We start from the raw sequence: 15,780 nt of genomic DNA, 5'->3' as shown, positions 1-15,780 counted from the left end.
CTAACATTTTCAAATGTGAAAAATCTGGGACTCTGACCCAATCTTGGCATGCATTTTGTTTATTTATTGTTTTTATTTAAATAATACATATACTCACTAAAATATTCTAACTGTTCAAAAGGATATAAAGTGAAATGTAAAGTTTTCTCCCATCCCAGACACCCAGTCCTTTCCCTGAGGACAACCAAAGACACCTGGTTTTTAGAATACCCTTGGGGGATATTTGTGCATGTTATGGATAAATGTGCATATCTGTGTGTGTGCACACTGTTCTGCTCTGTGCTTTTTCATTATTTTTGAGATTATCTAACGTCAGTGCTTACAGATCTCTCTCATTTTTAAAGTGCTGGTGTAATATTCCAAAGTATGCATAATTGATGATTTACTTAATCAGTTGTGACATAAGAAGAAATACGTATTTGTTTTCTGCTCCTGATTCCTGAACATCTAGTAATTTCCTGGGTGAGATCAGTGACAGGAACTTCTTTTTTTTTTTTTTGCTGTACCATATGCCATGCAGGATCTTACTTCCACGACCAGGGATCAGACCCATGGCCCCTGCAGTGGAAGTGCAGAGTCTTAACCACTGGGCCAACAGGGAAGTCCCAGGACCATTTTGGTTACCATATTTGGTCTATTCTCTGGTTCCTGACATATAAGCTTCTAAGACCCTTGGATTCTCTAGAGTCATGAATGCTTTTTTGTTTGTTTGTTTGTTAATGATGTGACTCTTGGAAGGTGAGGGCTCATTGGCAGGAATTAGAAAGTTGGAACTTTCAAGGCTTCCCTGGTGGCTCAATGGTAAAGAAGCCATCTGCCAATGCAGGAGACAGGGGTTCAACCCATGATTCGGAAAGATCCCACATGCTACAGAGCAAGTAAACCCATGTGCCGCCACTACTGAACCTGTGCTCCAGAACCTGGGAGCGGCAACTCCTAAGCCAATGTGCTACAGCTACCAAAGCCTGTGTGCCCTGGAGCCTGAGCTCCACAGCAAGAGAAGCCACCACAATGAGACGCCTGCTTACCACAACTAGAGAGTAGCCCCCCGCTCGCCACCGCTAGAGAAAGGCCCACGCAGCAACAAAAACCCAGCTCAGCCATAAGTAATAACTTTAAAAAAAAGGAAAATCTGAACTTTTAGCCTCTACCCCTGAAGGAAGAAATGCTGGGGATTAAGTTAATCACTAATGGCCAATGATTTAATCATGCTTACGTCAAAGTGAGAGTGGAAGTCAGTCAGTCGTGTCTGACTCTTTGTGACCCCGGGGACTGTAGCCTATCACGCTCTTAGTTCATGGGATTTTCCAGGCAAGAATACTGGAGTGGGTTGCCATTTCCCTCTCCAGAGGATCTTCCCAACCCAGGGATCAAACCCAGTTCTCCTGCATTGTAGGCAGACGCTCTACTGTCTGAGCCACCAGAGAGGCATGTCATGGGACCTCCCCCTAAAACACTAGCTGAATAAGTTGGAAGAGAAGAGCTTCTGTGCTGGTGAACAGATGTAGGTGCCGGGAGAGTGGTGTGGCCAAAGAGGATATATGAGCGCTCCGTGTCCCTCCTACATACCTTGCCCTGTGGCATCTTTTCCGTGTGGCTGTTCCTGAGTTGTATCCTTTATAATAAAGTGCTCATAGTAAGTAAAGTGCTTTCCTGAGTTCTCTGAGACGTTCTAGCAAATTATTAAACCTGAGGAACTATGGAAACCTCCAGTTTATACCCAGTTGGTCAGAAGTCAGGAAGCCTGGACTTGTGATTGGTGTCTGAAGTAGGGAACAGTCGTGAGACCGAGCCCTTAACCTGTGGGATCTGCACTAACTTCCGGTAGTAAGTGTCAGAAGCATTCTTTGTGGGGTAGGAAACAGTTTTCCTCTACTGGTTCCTTACCAGCTAACACATATGTTGTCACCAGTCTTTTGATACTGCAATTGACTGCACTATGCTTCAGTGACAATATCTACACTTGTATCTTTGCATCTCTGTGCCCTTACTACTTGTAGGATAAGTTCCTAGAAATAGAATTTCTGGGTCAAAAGGTACGTACTATTTAATATTTCTATAGGTTTCACCATATTGACCTTCAAGCAGGTCACACCCATTTATAATCACCACAGTAGTGATTCGGTATAACTTCTACACACTCCTGACAACGTAATGTTATCAAACTTTCTCACTGTTCCTAGTCTGATAGCAGCCAAGTCAATCAGCTTTCCCAGCCGAGGTTTCACTAGACTGTGATAAATGTATATGACAGGTAGTACTTAATGAGTGTTGCCACTAGAAGTGGTGGCTCTCGCTGTTTTGGAGTGATTTTTCTGGTTGGGGTACAAATACAGGAACCCGAAGGAAAGCAGCCTGCCAGCCTTGATCTCAGCTTGCATCTATTTTGTTTGGGCTTGGCTGACATCTGGGTGACTTCCCAAGGCCATTATATAGCCATGTCAAGGGGATGGGAGGAGCTCCCTCAGGGAGGAGCTGAGCTTTGGTCTCTGAGTAAACAGGCACCAAGCTGGGGAATTACTACCTGAGCTAACAGGAGGGATAGGTACCCTATAAATTATGTGTAGATGTCAATCATTAACACCATTCATGGCACCTAAACCTGAAAGCCAGCATTTGGGGTTGCTGTGTTGGCCCCTTATGAAACTATGTTTCTTAAACTCCAGGCTTGCTTGTTTCAAGAATGAAGGGGACATGCATATTTTAGTTCCAACTTAAAATTGTGCTATTTCTTGTCTTAGCTATTTGACTCTAGTGGGGAAAGGAGTCTTGTCAGGATCTCCCTCAATCAGAACTGTTACCTCCTTAGCAAAGGTCCAACCCCACACTTTCCTGATCTTTCCAAATAGGCAGCAGTTCAAGCAGCAGGGCATGTGTGTTTATTTATCCTTTATTTGTTCTTTCCTACGAGTATATTGTGAGCACCTATGAAGTGCCAGGCCCTGTGCTGGGCACTAGTATTTCTGAAATGAACTGGAGATGAGTTATCCCAGCAGAGGTCTGTCCCAGGCAGCTCTGCCCTGTCTGTATGCACTTCCTGCCCCACCCCCACTGCTGTCTCCCCAGTCCTGGTCAGAGGCGGGTCCAGGTCTATCCACACTCAGCATTGCAGGGTGCTCCCAACTGGCCTCCAGCCGCAAGTTCTCCTGAAGGTGCATAGGACAGGAACATGTGGTGGGCCCAGAGCAGTGCAGATGAGGTGCACAGATGATAAGATCGTGGATTCTGCAGCCAGATTGCCCTTCCTGGAGCCCAGGTTAGATATGTCATGCAGATGGCACTAGTGGTAAAGAATTTTCCTGCCAGTGCAAGAGACATAAGAGATGCAGACTCAACTCCTGGGTTGGAAAAATCCCCTGGAGGAGGAGGTGGCAACCTGCTCCAGTATTCTTGCCTGGAGAATCCCATGGACAGAGGAGCCTGATGGGCTACAGTCCAGGGGGCTGCAAAGAGTCAGACACGACTGAGCAACTGAGCACACACTTCCTCTTGAACACCATCCTGGGGCCTCACTGCCTGCAGATAACACATGCAGTTGATCCCAGCCTGTGACAAGATTCCTGCTTCTTATTCACCAGGCCTCAAACATAAGCACCCATCATGCCCCTCTAGGTGGGTTGTTTTCTCAGCTGGGATTGCCCTTCCTCCCTTTCAAAATTTTAGTCTTCAAGTCTCAGCTTTAATGACGTCTTGCCTCTTCCCAGCTCCTGCAAATATCCTGGCTTATTACTGGGGCAGTTGAAGAATATCCTGGATTTCCATCTCTGCTCTGACACTTAAACTGTGATATTGCACAAATTACCTAACCTCAGTGACTTTCCTCCTCTTTAAAATGGGGATGACATTAACAAATTGAAAGATAAAAACCATATGATTATCTCAATAGATGCAGAGAAAGCCTTTGACAAAATTCAACACTCATTTGTGATTAAAACTCTCCAAAAAGCAGGAATAGAAGGAACATACCTCAACATAATAAAAGCTATATATGACAAACCCACAGCAAGCATCACCCTCAATGGTGAAAAATTGAAAGCATTTCCCCTGAAATCAGGAACAAGACAAGGGTGCCCACTCTCACCACTACTATTCAACATAGTGTTGGAAGTTTTGGCCACAGCAATCAGAGCAGAAAAAAGAAGTAAAAGGAATCCACATAGGAAAAGAAGAAGTGAAAACTCTCGCTGTTTGCAGATGACATGATCCTCTACATAGAAAACCCTAAAGACTCTACCAGAAAATTATAGAGCTAATCAATGAATATAGTAAAGTTGCAGGATATAAAATTAACACACAGAAATCCCTTGCATTCCTATATACTAACAATGAAAAAAACAGAAAGAGAAATTAAAAGAAACAATACCATTCACCATTGCAACAAAAGAATAAAATACTTAGGAGTATATCTACCTAAAGAAACAAAAGACCTATACATAGAAAACTATAAAACACTGATGAAAGAAATCAAAGAGGACACAAACAGATGGAGAAACATACCGTGTTCATGGATTGGAAGAATCAATATTGTCAAAATGGCTATTCTACCCAAAGCAATCTATAGATTCAATGCAATCCCTATCAAGCTACCAACGGTATTTTTCACAGAACTAGACCAAAGAATTTCACAATTTGTATGGAAATACAAAAAACCTCGAATAGCCAAAGTAATCTTGAGAAAGAAGAATGGAACTGGAGGAATCAACCTGCCTGACTTCAGACTCTACTACAAAGCCACAGTCATCAAGACAGTATGGTACTGGCACAAAGACAGAAATATAGATCAGTGGAACAGAATAGAAAGCCCAGAGATAAATCCATGGACCTATGGACACCTTATCTTTGACAAAGGAGGCAAGGATATACAATGGAAAAAAGACAACCTCTTTAACAAGTGGTGCTGGGATAACTGGTCAACCACTTGTAAAAGAATGAAACTAGAACACTTTCTAACACCATACACAAAAATAAACTCAAAATGGATTAAAGATCTAAATGTAAGACCAGAAACTATAAAACTCCTAGAGGAGAACATAGGCAAAACACTCTCAGACATAAATCACAGCAAGATCCTCTATGACCCACCTCCCAGAATATTGGAAATAAAAGCAAAACTAAACAAATGGGACCTAATGAAACTTAAAAGCTTTTGCACTACAAAGGAAACTATAAGTAAGGTGAAAAGACAGCCCTCAGATTGGGAGAAAATAATAGCAAATGAAGAAACAGACAAAGGATTAATCTCAAAAATATACAAGCAACTCCTGCAGCTCAATTCCAGAAAAATAAATGACCCAATCAAAAAATGGGCCAAAGAACTAAACAGACATTTCTCCAAAGAAGACATACAGATGGCTAACAAACACATGAAAAGATGCTCAACATCACTCATTATCAGAGAAATGCAAATCAAAACCACAATGAGGTACCATTACACGCCAGTCAGGATGGCTGCTATCCAAAAGTCTACAAGCAATAAATGCTGGAGAGGGTGTGGAGAAAAGGGAACCTTCTTACACTGTTGGTGGGAATGCAAACTAGTACAGCTGCTATGGAGAACAGTGTGGAGATTCCTTAAAAAAACTGGAAATAGAACTGCCATATGACCCAGCAATCCCACTCCTGGGCATACACACTGAGGAAACCAGATCTGAAAGAGACACGTGCACCCCAATGTTCATCGCAGCACTGTTTATATAGCCAGGACATGGAAGCAACCTAGATGCCCATCAGCAGATGAATGGATAAGGAAGCTGTGGTACATATACACCATGGAATATTACTCAGCTGTTAAAAAGAATTCATTTGAACCAGTCCTAATGAGATGGATGAAACTGGAGCCCCTTATACAGAGTGAGGTAAGCCAGAAAGATAAAGAACATTACAGCATACTAACACATATATATGGAATTTAGAAAGATGGTAACGATAACCCTATATGCAAAATGGAAAAAGAGACACAGAAATACAGAACAGACTTTTGAACTCTGTGGGAGAATGTGAGGGTGGGATATTTCAAAAGAACAGCATGTATACTATCTATGGTGAAACAGATCACCAACCCAGGTGGGATGCATGAGACAAGTGCTCGGGCCTGGTGCACTGGGAAGACCCAGAGGAATCGGGTGGAGAGGGAGGTGGGAGGGGGGATCGGGATGGGGAATACGTGTAAATCTATGGCTGATTCATATCAATGTATGACCAAAAAAAATTAATAAATAAATAAAAATTAAAATAAAAAATAAAATGGGGATGATGGTTATCTTTCCTCCAGGCCAACACCCACAAGCCAGTGCCCGGCGGTGGAGGGGGCATGGGGAGTGCAGGGCTGGGCTTGATCACTTAAAAGGAGATGCAATGAGATTGCTAAGCCGTGGAGGTGCCTTTGGGAGACAGAGGTTACCGAAGAATGACTTGGGACTTAGCTGGTGGTCCAGCGGTTGTGAACCTGCTTCCCAATGCTGGAACGAGGATTTGACCCCTGGTCATGAACTGAGAGCCCACGTGCTACAGGGCGGCTAAGCCCATGGCTTCAGCTAGAGAAGCCAGGGCACCACAGGTACTGAACCATCGCATCTGGGGCCCACGCCCCACAGCTCAGCACGGCCGAGAGAGCACAGGGCAGAACAGCTCTGTCCTGCCTACCTAGAGCTGGCTGCCTCTGTACCCACTGTCGGGCCCCCATGAGCACCTCGGAAACCAGTGGCTGTCTGTCTGGTTTATTCTTCAGTGTTTCTGTGAATCTCAGATAGGGTGACCGGCTGTCCTGTTTTGCCCATGACCATCCTGATTTTAGCCCTGAAGCTCTTGAACCTGGGAAAACTTGTAGCCCTGGGCAAACCAGGAGTCTTGGTCACCCAAGGCCATTGACCCACCGATGGGGAGGGGAGGGGCTGCTGCAGGCCCTGGGCAGGCTCCGTGTGCGGAGTCCGGCTGGGCCTCGCCCATGCTGTGCTGCCTCATCCTTGCAGCCCTCCTCTGGAGGTGTTCCAGTCCTCATTCCACAGCAGAGGAAGCGAGGCTCTCAGCAGTGAAGGCTCTGTCTGCAGGTCTCACATCTAGGAGGTCCCCGGGGTGAACTCTGTAGACCCGCCCACGGCAGGTGTCTCCACCACACCTCACCACACCTGGAATGACCCTTTCGTGACAGAACTCATCACTTCACCACCCTGCTCCAGTCCGTCCAAGTTAGGACTCCGAGACTTGGCTTTCTGACTCATAGTTTAGCTGCATGCAATCTTTTTTTTAATGTAATTTTATTTATTTTTATTCAGTTAGTTTTCATTGTGCTGGGTCTTCACTGCTGCATGGCTTTCCATCGCAGTGGCCTCTGTTGTCGTGGAGCGCAGGCTCTGGGGCATGTGGGCGCAGTGCTTGTGGCTCCCAGACACCAGAGCAGAGGCTCAATAGTGACACACGGATTGGTTGCTCCAAGGCGTGTGGGATCTTCCTGGATCAGGGATCAAACCATGGGTCCTGCATTGGCAGGTGGATTCTTTAGCACTGAGCCACCGGGGAGGCCCCTTAGCTGCATATGGTCTTGATGAGGAGGCTCATGATGATGATGCCTGTTTCCTGGGTCTCTCCTGGTGATCACACTGGCTGGACAGGTGGCTTTCCAGATGAGTGAGGTGAAAATGAGCTGTGCTGATTAAGGCACATCCTCCGTAACGGGTAGTATGTATCTCCCCATTAATTCATGTTCTTGTTTCCCAAAACTGTGGCCCAAATACTAAACAGTATTATCCTGTATTGTGATTTGGCTTGGCTTTCTCACAAGGAGGATATATTTAAGGGAATATATCCTCCTTAAGTAATCAATTTTTAAAGGCAGCGAAGCACCACCGCTGTGCTTTACTTGTAGGAGAAGGAATAAGGGCCCGTCCTGCGTGTTATACTCCAGCCTGCTGTTCGGTAGCTGGTGGCACTTGCCTGGTGCTTTCTCTGGCTGGTCTCCGGTGGGCGTCAGCAGCTCGGGACGCCAGGTTTTCAGGGAGCCCCTCGGTCCAGGTTCCAGTGGCTTCTGTCCTGCTGATGTCTTCAGTTCACCACCTCTTCCTTAAAGGGAGCATCTGCATCTATCTTGGAAATCGGTAGAATTTAGTTCTTTTCTTCTCTCCATATAGAATTTGAGTAAATATGAAGAGCAAGGTAAACTTTTAAACTTTGCTCACCAGATTGTTGGGTCTAATCAGGAGAACTTTAAAAGATTTCTTAAACATTTTATCATGAATTTAATTTGTGTGAAAATTAAAAATGATATAAATGTATAACTTTAATTTTCTGTTGCCATCCAATCTCTAGTGCATAATCCCTATTAAGATAGCACCTATTACTCCAACATTTTTCTATACAGAATATATAAATATTAGCACTTATTTGAGCATATGTAAATAAGATCATAGCATAAAAGAACATTTTTTTGGCTGCGCTGGGCCTTCACTGATGTGCGAGGGCTCTCTCGAGATGTGGTGGGTGGGCTTCTCGTTGCTGCGGCTTCTCTTGCTGCTGAGCATGGGCTCGAGAGCATGCGGCTTCCGTAGCTGTGGTACTCAGGCTCAGGTGCCCTGAGGCATGCAGACTGTTCCCAGATAAGGGATGAAACCATGTCCTCTGCATTGGCCGGCAGGTTCCTAACCACTGGTCATCAGGGAAGGCCTATAAATTTATTTTTTAACTGAATACCATGTCATAGATATCTTCCTTGGTCCACACAAAATTCATTCTTGTTCATGGCTGCCTGGCCTCCATTTTACAAGTGAAATCTGATTTACTGCATCAACTTCCTTGAGTAGAACATTCGAGCCAGGTCTGAATGTTGGCCTGGCCACTCAGTTCCTCTGGACTTGTTCTGGAATGATTTTGGCATATGGTGCAGGGGTGGTTACTCATTAATTCAACTTTTTAAACAATTGACAAACAGTTTGCCTTTAAACACTTAGAACTATTAATTTTCCTATTAATCTTTGCCACAGTTTATTCCTAATTCTATGTATCAGGAAGAGGAGGAGCTCTTTGTTCCTAAAACCTAATTAAATGCCTGATTCATTTGTCAGATTAGGAGGAGGTTTCTCTGGTCAAAAAAAAAAAAAATACAGAAACTAACAAGGACCAGTTGGCCAGTTTCCACCTGTGTCAGCATCTGAAAAACTTGGGCTTACTATTTTTGTTTTTCAGTTTTGCTGTTTCTTGAGCCAAAGTAACTGAAAGGCTCAAAATGGAGGTTCCTGAGGTCCCTATTAAAGCGTTTCCCAGGTGGCTCAGATGGTAAAGAATCTGCCTGCAATGCAAGAGATCTGAGTTCGATCCCTGGGTCTGGAATATTCCCTGGAGAAGGAAATGTCAACCCTCTCCAGTATTCTTGCCTGGAGAATCTCATGGAGAGAGGAGCCTGGCAGGCTATAGTCTATGGGGCCAGCAAGAGTTGGACACGACTGAGCGACTAACACACTTCACCTTTTTTCTATGTGTTTAGAAGCTTTTGTTTGTTGCTATTGTTTAGTTGCTAAGTCATGTCTTTGGTGACCCCTTGGACTGTAGCCCACCAGGCTTCTCTGTCCATGGGATTCTCTAGGCAAGAATACTGGAGTTGGTTGCCATTTCCTTCTCCAGGGGGTCTTCCCAACCCAGGGATCAAATATGTGTCTCCTGCATTGCAGACAGATTCTTTACCACTGACCACCAGGGAAGCCAAACCACCCAAGCAGCAACATTTCTATGAGAACATTTTAACAAGGCTCACCTCCTTGTTCACATAATTATTAGTCGTTCACTTACTCATTCAACAAACATTCACTGGCCAATTGCTGGGTGTCAGGCCTTATCCTGGGTACAGGGAATACTGAGATGAAGAAAGCACTTACTTCCTACCCTCCAAGGGCTGACCTGAAACTTAACCTCTGTTTCTTTCCTGAGAGAGAGAGAAAGTGAACGTGGCAAAATGTTAGTAATTGGTGAATTTAGTAGAGGGTGCATAGATATTAATTATACTTGTCTTTCAACCTTTCTGTGAGTTTAACATTTTTAAAAATGAAGTTGGGGAGAAAATATTTTTCTGTTACTTGGCAGCTGTAATTTTTAAAAGCCATTATTACCTCCCAGTTTTTCAGTGTGGATCCTATTGGATTATCCCCAGCCACTTAGCGAAGATTTAGGAGAGGAATGGTAATAGGATATTCTGGGGATATGTGTGCATGTACTAAGTTGCTTTGATCGTGCCCAATTCTTTGCAACCCCATGGACCCCATGAGCCACCAAGCTCTTCTGTCCATGGGATTCTCTAGGCAAGAATACTGGAGTGGGTTGCCGTTTCCTACTTCCTACTCCAGGTGATCTTCCGGACCCAGGGGTAGAACCTGAATCTCCTGTCTCCTGCATTGCAAGCAGATTCTTTACCCACTGAGCCGCTGGGGAAGCCCATATTCTGGGGAGAGGATGATGAGAAAAGTCTGGATAAGTAACAGATGTGGTTACCTGGAGCCACACAGCAGGAGCCCTGAGGCAACTGGGCACCCAACAAGGAAAGGGGTTAAACAGGAAGGAAGTGGAGGTGGAAACCCAGGCATGGGCTCTAAGCCCGAATCCTGCCCTACCCTCCCTCTAGCAAGGCCTGACCGTTCTGTGTGTGTGTGGTTGGTGGGGAGAGGAGGCTGGTACAGGTTTGTCACATTCTGTGCCCTCCACTGGCAACCACTGACCTTTGACTTGAGCATAGAGGTTAAATATTTGAGCTTTGGAGTTGGCAACCTTTGTGAGAATCTCAGCCTTGCAGGGTGAATGGGACCAGCTAGTGAATCCTGTTACAGCCTGGATAGACTTGCAGGGGGTTATGTGATGCTTTAAAGACACGGCTGTGTGTGAAGCAGTTAGCACAGGGCCTGTGCATGGCACCTACTTAATAAATGTATCATGACATGTACCATCCTAGCCAGCGATCAGCTGTTCATCTGCACACTCACGCAGAAGTCTCTGCTTGATGCCTCTTTGCCTCACCCACCTCACAGCTGTAATCAGCAGGTTCTGTCCTCTGCTCCCACACACATCCTAAGTCAGACCCCCTCACTCTCTCCAAGGCTGTCTCCAGTTTTAGCTGCTGCAGCAGTCGCCTGACTGTTCTTCCTGCCCGCACACTGGCTCCCTCACCCCCAGACGTTCTCCATGGTGGGCTTTCTCAAGCTCAGTGGAGAACGTCACATTTCTTCTCAGCCTTCTCATGGCTTCCCATCACCCTGACTCTCACATCATGACCCAAGTCCCGCCCAGCCCTCCAGCCTCGCTTCCTGAACCCCCCAGCTCCCTGCGCTCTGCATTCTGACCTCCCTTCTGTCCCTGCCGTGCCGGTTCACTCTCACTTCAGTCTTTCAGTTGCCCTCTCTGCCTGAAACACGTCTTTACATGATTGCCTCCTTTTCCTTTCTGTCCTTTGGGTCCGGTTCATTTCCACAGAGAGCTTCTCTCTGGCCATCCTGTCTAATGTTGTGTACCACCTCCATCCCCACCTACCTGTTTCATTATCTTTAAAGCATTTATAAAGTGATCTTGTGTGTTTATTTAACTCTTGTATGTCTCCCTTATACAATGGAAGCTCTAGGAAACAGAGTGATAACCTTGTGTTTTGTTCAGTGTTCTAGCTTGGGATGCCATAACAAAATATGGCAGACTGCGGAGTTTAAGAAACACAGATTTATCTTCACAGTTTGGAGGCTATGAAGTCTCGGATCAAGGTTTTGGCAGGGTTTGGTTTCCAAGGAGAGCTCTCTTCCTGGCTTGCAGACATCTGCCTTCTCACCGTGACCTCAAATGGTCCTTTCTCCATATGAGAGAGAGACTGTTCTTATAAAGACACTAATCCCTGAGGACTTTCCTGGTGGTCTAGTGGTTAAGATTCCACACTTTCAATATAGGGGGTGTGAGTTTGATCCCTAGTAGAGGAAGTGAGATTCCATATATCATGTGACATGGCAAGAAAAACCCCAAAAAGCCAAACCGCTAATCCTACTGGAGCAGGGCCCCACACTTATGACCTCATTTAACCCTAATTACCTCCTTAGAGACACCACTTCCAAATATAGCCACCTGGCTGGGGTGGGGAAGGGCTTCAACATAGAAACTGGGGGGAAGGGGACTATAAACATTCAGTCCATAATATTCACCTCTGTAGTGTCAGCATTAGAACCCAGAAGACAGCCTGACATGTAATGTGTGCTAAGGCCCTTCAGCTGTGTCCAACTCGTTGTGACCCTGTGGACTGTATGTAGCCCACCAGGCTCCTCTGTCCATGGGACTCTCCAGGCAGGAATACTAGAGTGGGTTGCCATACCCTCCTCCAGGGGATCTTCCCAATCCAGGGATTGAACCCATGTCTCTTATGTCTCCTGCACTGGCAGGCGGGTTCCTTACCACGAGTGCCACCTGGGCAGCCTTGACATGGAACAGGCACCCAGTAAATCCTTGAACGGACGCAGGATGAAGCTGACTTCCCTGCGAGCCGTGTAAGTGGCCCACCTCTAGCGCTCCATCCTGCAGGTCAGGGCGTATCTCTGTACATTCCCCAGCCAGCCATCAACGCCACGGTGGAAGAGGACATCCTGCTCTCGGTGGACTACTCCTGCGACGGGGTCCCCACCATCGAATGGAAGTACACGTCCAGCTGGGGAGTGCAGAAGATCGTGGAGTGGAAGCCGGGGACTCAGGCCAACATCTCCCAGAGCCACAAGGACAGGGTGTGCACCTTCGACAATGGCTCCATCCAGCTCTTCAGCGTGGGCGTGCGGGACTCTGGCTCCTACATCGTCACGGTGACCGAGCGCCTGGGGAGCAGCCGGTTTGGCACCATCGTGCTGCACGTCTCAGGTGAGACGCTCCCGGGGACCCCGGTGCCTCTAGAAAATTGGAGTGTGTGGGAGGCCAACTTGATATTCAGGGACGTTATCTACCCCCGCCCCCAACCCTGTAGAGATCCTCTATGAAGACCTGCACTTTGTCGCTGTCTTCCTTGCTTTTCTCGTTGCTGTGGCCGCACTGCTGATCAGCCTCATGTGGGTTTGTAATAAGTGTGCCTATAAATTCCAAAGGAAGAGAAGACACAAGCTCAAAGGTAATTCCCCGGGCCTGTCACCTTCTTCTCCCCAGGAAAGCACCCCCACTGAGTGGCAACTCACAGTCAATGTGTCTTTTGCTTTGCAGAAAGCACAACGGAGGAGATTGAGCTGCAGGACATAGAGTGTTAGCCAAGGCCAGACCCAGTGACATTCCTACCTCAAGAGGAAGACGTGATTTTCCCACGAAAGGAAGACATGCGGCCAGTCCCGCCCGAGCCTCTTGTTCTGCCGTAGCCACCCATTGCTGCTGGGGTAGCTGCATGCTGACGAAGCTGACTGCCTGGAGCTGGACTCTGGATTGGACCATGTCAGTCCCAGTGGCGTGGAGGTCAGCGAGGAGGAGGGTGGTGCTGTGGGCCGGCGCTGTGCCCGGCCGTGGGGCCGCAGCGGCCCAGTGCCCCGTCTGCTTCCTCACTGCACTCTGCTCCAGCGAGGCAGGGGGTGGCGGCAGGGTCCCCATGCCTGTGTGCCCTGTGCTCAGGCATGTCTGAGTCTGTGACCCCGCGGACTGTAGCCCACCATGCTCCTCTGCCCATGGGATTCTCCAGGCAAGAACACTGGACAGGGTTGCCATTTCCTCCTCCAGGGGGTCTTCCCAACCCAGGGGTCGAACCCAGGTCTCCTGTGGCTCCTTGCCTTGCAGGCTGGTCCTTTACCTCCTGCGCCATCGGGAAGCCCCATAGCAGAGGCGGGAGTGTTTCCAGACCAAGCGTGCAGCGCTGTAACACGCTCTCTGTGCCCTGGTCTTCTCTGCCTGTGGCCGCTTCCAGCTTCTCCCGTGGGGACCGCTGTGAACACCTCTCAGAGCAGGGAGAGCACCCCCCTCCTCCCTGTGGCTTGGAGCTTTAGGGAGAAGAGCTAAATTTGTTCTGGGGGACCACCATTGGGAACAAGGGACAGGGAGAGTATCGCCCTTCTTTTCCTCTCTCACTCCAGCGTTAATTAGACTGTCCCTCCTGAGGCCCCAGGGGAGGCCACTGTGAGGAGAGCGGCTCATCACACGGGCAGCCCCCTGACAAGCTGGGGATGCCGCCTGTGTGAAGGCTGCGGCCGCAGGATGGGCAGGAAAGTCAGCGCAGGCTTCGAACCTGCCCCCTCAGTCACTCAGGCTTCCCGGCACGCCAGGGCCTCGCTGGCTCCCAGCGGGCTGGGGAACACCTGGCCCTCAGCTACCTCACCCTCAGAGTGTCAAGGGAAGCCCACAGTAGCACAGAGCACTCCGAGCAATTAAAGGAAGCTGTGAAGACTCTTCCAGAGCCTAGGATGCAATGAGCGCTATGGCGGGTCCTGGAGAAAGGCAAGCGCCCTGGAGTACCGGGGCTCCAGGTGCCACTGGGGATGGGTCACAGCTGGCCCTGGCCCTTAGCCTCCGAAGTCACTGGCCACCATGGGTACCTGTATCTCTCCATGCCAGCCTCCTTTCAGCAAGCTCTAAAGCAGGCCTGAATTTATCTTCCGTTCTCCTTTTCCTCTCCAACATTCTTAGCTACAAATCAAAGGTACCACTCCATTTATTGGTGGAATTTGACCTTATTACCTGTGTCCCCAGCCCTCGCTGCAGATTCAGCCATGCACACATGAAGGAGACCTAGAACACTGTCTTCTCCCTCCCTCCAAGTCCCCAGTGTCCACATCGCTTCTAGAAAGTTGCCTGGAGACATTAGTATGAGGCTTTTGCCTACACACTGTCTCCAGGGTTACAGGAAGGAATCTTTTGGGGTTACAGGAGCTATCGTCTATCCAAAGGCATTACTTGATTCAGAATGCCAGAGAGCAGCTAATCTGCATGACTGGCTTGTAGCCCAAGTGCATGACAGACACGGGTCACCTCGGGCCAACTCTCAGTCACAGAGGTGTACACAGACACACCTGTGCCCTTTCCCCATGCAGCAGCCAGTGGAACCAGACCTCCACCATGGAGAATGGGTTTCTTGTACTGGTCTCCAGCACCATGAGGAAGCAGGATGAGACACGCCAGAAAGGATCAAGGATAACCTGACTGTCCCTTTTTTGCACAGAGAGCCCATCAGCAGGAAATCGGATTAAATCTAGTTAGTTGCCAGAACCTCTGTCCTCTTGACACCTTACCTGCTTTCCAGAACTCTGCCTCTCAGCTTCTCAGAAGTCAGGGGTGGTAATCTTAATAAAAGGAGAAGTGGAAAAGAATACCCAGCGAGAGGTACCAATCCAAATATAAATTAAATTTGCTCCCCTGCCCCAGATCTTCATCAAAGGTTCTTCCTTCAGCTTTCCATGTCTATTTTGCACTTTGAAAGCTCCGCCCAGTTTGAATATTCCTGTGGAAAGTTCTTGAGCCTGGGAGTTCTATTTTCCAAAAAAGAAAATAGTAAATCATAGAGGTTTAGCCACTGAACATGTTAAACTGTAAGTTATGTTTCAAGCTGTGAAAAAAAATAAACTGTTTTAAAGGCTGAAATAAAACCTGAAAATAAAGCCCTGATCCTTTATTTGTGAGCCTAGCCCTGCAGAGAACTCAGAGGCCTGGAAGAGGTTTCTGTCAGCTGCAGACAAGCAAAACCCTCAGCCAGAGCCAGGGGTCTGGCAGAGTTTTAAATGACAGTGGAATTAATCACATTGATTCTAACCATAAACATTTTTCAGCAAGTCAGAAAAACACCATTATTCTCCCCTGCATTATAACCAGAAGACTAATTTGAAGCTC

General features: G+C 47.3%; 1 protein-coding gene across 1 annotated transcript in view; it reads left to right on the top strand.

Annotated features, from left to right (window-relative positions):
- Positions 1-15,552, top strand: part of VSTM5 (V-set and transmembrane domain containing 5) — a 32,467-nt gene extending 16,915 nt beyond the window's left edge. Inside the window, exons 2-4 of the mRNA XM_043452407.1 lie at positions 12,523-12,849; positions 12,953-13,093; positions 13,183-15,552. Of these exons, the coding sequence (XP_043308342.1) occupies positions 12,523-12,849; positions 12,953-13,093; positions 13,183-13,226 (512 nt within the window). The 3' untranslated portion in view covers positions 13,227-15,552. The remainder of the gene's footprint in view (positions 1-12,522; positions 12,850-12,952; positions 13,094-13,182) is intronic.
- Positions 15,553-15,780: the final 228 nt, after the last annotated feature.

This window comes from Cervus canadensis, chromosome 29 (genome assembly GCF_019320065.1).
Source record: "Cervus canadensis isolate Bull #8, Minnesota chromosome 29, ASM1932006v1, whole genome shotgun sequence".
Classification (NCBI taxonomy): domain Eukaryota; kingdom Metazoa; phylum Chordata; class Mammalia; order Artiodactyla; family Cervidae; genus Cervus; species Cervus canadensis.
The sequence above is the reverse complement of the archived record's forward strand: the minus strand, read 5'-3'. Positions and strand labels throughout refer to the sequence as shown.